The sequence below is a fragment of the Penaeus chinensis genome, chromosome 4, assembly GCF_019202785.1.
Source record: "Penaeus chinensis breed Huanghai No. 1 chromosome 4, ASM1920278v2, whole genome shotgun sequence".
Lineage (NCBI taxonomy): Eukaryota > Metazoa > Arthropoda > Malacostraca > Decapoda > Penaeidae > Penaeus > Penaeus chinensis.
Window position 1 is genome coordinate 25,819,273 of NC_061822.1, and position 2,500 is coordinate 25,821,772.

At 65.2% G+C, this 2,500-nt stretch overlaps 1 protein-coding gene across 1 annotated transcript in view; it reads right to left on the bottom strand.

The window, feature by feature from the left end:
- The window catches only part of LOC125025246 (basic proline-rich protein-like), a 3,569-nt gene that overhangs the window by 58 nt on the left and 1,011 nt on the right, over positions 1 to 2,500 (bottom strand). The window contains exons 2-3 of the mRNA XM_047613218.1: positions 538 to 963; positions 1 to 139 (exon numbers count right to left, since the gene is read on the bottom strand). The exon at positions 1 to 139 is cut by the window's left edge and continues 58 nt beyond it. Coding sequence (XP_047469174.1) covers positions 1 to 139; positions 538 to 963 — 565 coding nt within the window. The remainder of the gene's footprint in view (positions 140 to 537; positions 964 to 2,500) is intronic.

Here is a 2,500-nt window from a genome sequence, read left to right on the forward strand (position 1 = left end):
GCGGTCTGGCGGGCGGTCGGCGGCGGCGGGGCGGGCGTGGCGGGCCTGGCGGGCGGGAGGGCAGGGCGCGAGCGCGACGAGGAAGACGCGCGCGGAACGCGAGCGCGAGCGCGGCGCGCGGCGCGAGCGGGCGGCGGGGCTGCGCGGGGGGACTCAGCGCCGAGCGCGAGTCCCGCGCGAGAGAGCGGCGCGCGAGCGAGACGCGAGCGCTCGAGCGACGCGAGCGCGGGACGCGCGACGCGCGCGCGCGCGCGCGGAGCACAGCGCGCGCGCGCGCGCGAGCGCGCGGGAGAGCGAGACAGCAGAGCGCGCGCAACGCGCGCGAGCGGCGCTAACTTCGAGGCCGCGCGAGCGCGAGCGAGACGCAGCGCGAGCGCTGCGCGCGCGCGGCGCGCGCGCTGCGACCGCCGCGCGATCGCGCTCGCGCGCGCGCGCTGCGTGCGCGCCGCGCGCGACGCGCCCGCGAGCGCGTCGCGCGCGCGCGCTGCGCGCGCGCGCGCACGCACTCCCGCCTTTCCGTGCTCCCTTCTGAATTACCCCCTGTCTTCCGGCGCACTTCCTCTGTCTCTTTCATGTGTGTGCTCTCAATTGCGGTGCTAACGTGCGGCTTTCTGCGGACCCCCCCCCCCGTTTCCGTGTGAGGCTTCCGTGGCGTGGGGGGCGCCGGCAATGGTCGCGCCGGCCTGTAGGGCATGGAGAGTGCGGTAGGTCGGTTCGTGGCGCCCCGGACGTATGGGGTGTGCCTCTTCGTCTCTGATGCGTCTGCCGGCGGGGGGTGTGGTGCTGTGTCGCCCTGCGGCGGCCCAGGCGCGCGGAGCAGCAGCCCGGGGGGGGAGTCCGCCGCCGAGGCACGCCTGGTCTGCTGTTTGCTGTTCGCCGCGGGGGGCGGGTAGGGGCGCGTGCCGGGGGCGGACGAGGCCGCCATGCCCATGTACCGGGAGCAGGCGGTGCATGGGGCAGGCCCTGTGGGGGGCAAGCGAGGCCACGTAGTCACGCGGGTCCCGGCCCTTCTACCCGACTTCCGTCCCTCACTCCTCGCCCGAGGTGGTCTTGCAATCTCCACCCGCCCCTTTCGCGCGGGTCTCTAGCGCGAGCGCGCCGCGCGCGCGCTGCGCGCCCCGCGCTGCTCTCTCTCGGTCTCTCTCTTCAGTCTTCTCTCTCGCTCACTCGCGCTCTCTCTCTGCTCTCTCTCTCGCTCTCTCTCTCGCTCTTCTCTCTCGGTCTCTCCTGGCGTGTCCCAAGTCCCTCCTTCATCCCCCCTTCTCCCTTTCCCCTTCTTCCTCTTTCCCCTCCTCTTCCCTATTCTTCTTCTGGTTCAATAATGTGTTCCCTCGACAGACCGGGGGGGGGGGGGGGGGGCGGAATATTGGGTCAGCGGAAAGCGGGGGGGGGGGAGGGAGGAGAGGGAGAGGAGAAGGGAGAGGGAGAGAGGGGAGGTAGAAGTGGGGAGGGAGAGGAGGAGGGAGAGAGAGGGAGAAAGAGGAAGGGAGAGAGAGGGAGAAAGAGGAAGGAAAGGATGAGAGAGGGAGAGGGAGAGAGGGGAGGGGAGGGAGAGGGAGGAAGAGGGAGGGAGAAGAAGAAGAGGGAGAGAGGAGAGGGAAGGGAGAAGGAGGAGGTGGGAGAGGGGGGGAGGGAGGGAGAATGGGGGAGAGGAGATACAAGGAGGAAGGGGAGGGGGAAAGGAGGGAGGGGAGGGTGAAAGAGAGAGGGAAAGGAAGAGGAAGAGAAAGGGAGAGAGGGGAAGGGAAGGGGAAGGGGAGAGGGAGGGAGGGAGAAGGAAGGAGGGGAGGGGGAGGGAGGGTAGGGAGAGGAGAGAGGAGAAGAGGAAGAGGGAGAGGAGGAATACGAATGGAGGGAGTGGAGTAGAGAGGAGGAATAAGGGGGGAAGAGAAGCGATAAAGGGAGAGAGGAAGGATAAAATAAGAACGATGGCGGGAAGAAGAGAAGAGAACAAGAAAGAGGAAGGGAAAGGGGGGAGGAAGGAGACACTGCAGAAAGACGCCCAAAGAAAAATTTGGATGTGATGGAGAACAAATATGAAAATAAAGAGAGAGAGAAAGAGAGAGAGAGAGAGAGAGAGAGAGAGAGAGAGAGAGAGAGAGAGAGAGAGAGAGAGAGAGAGAGAGAGAGAGAGAGAGAGAGAGAGCGAGAGAGAGCGAGAGAGAGCGAGAGAGAGCGAGAGCGAGAGCGAGAGCGAGAGAGAGAGAGAGAGAGAGAGAGAGAGAGAGAGAGAGAGAGAGAGAGAGAGAGAGAGAGAGAGCGAGAGAGAGCGAGAGCGAGAGAGAGCGAGAGCGAGAGAGAGAGAGAGAGAGAGAGAGAGAGAGAGAGAGAGAGAGAGAGAGAGAGAGAGAGAGAGAGAGAGAGAGAGAGAGAGAGAGAGAGAGAAGAGAGAGAGAGAGAGAGAGAGAGAGAGAGAGAGAGAGAGAGAGAGAGAGAGAGAGAGAGAGAGAGAGAGAGAGAGAGAGAGAGAGAGAGAAAGAGAGAGAGAGAGAGAGAGAGA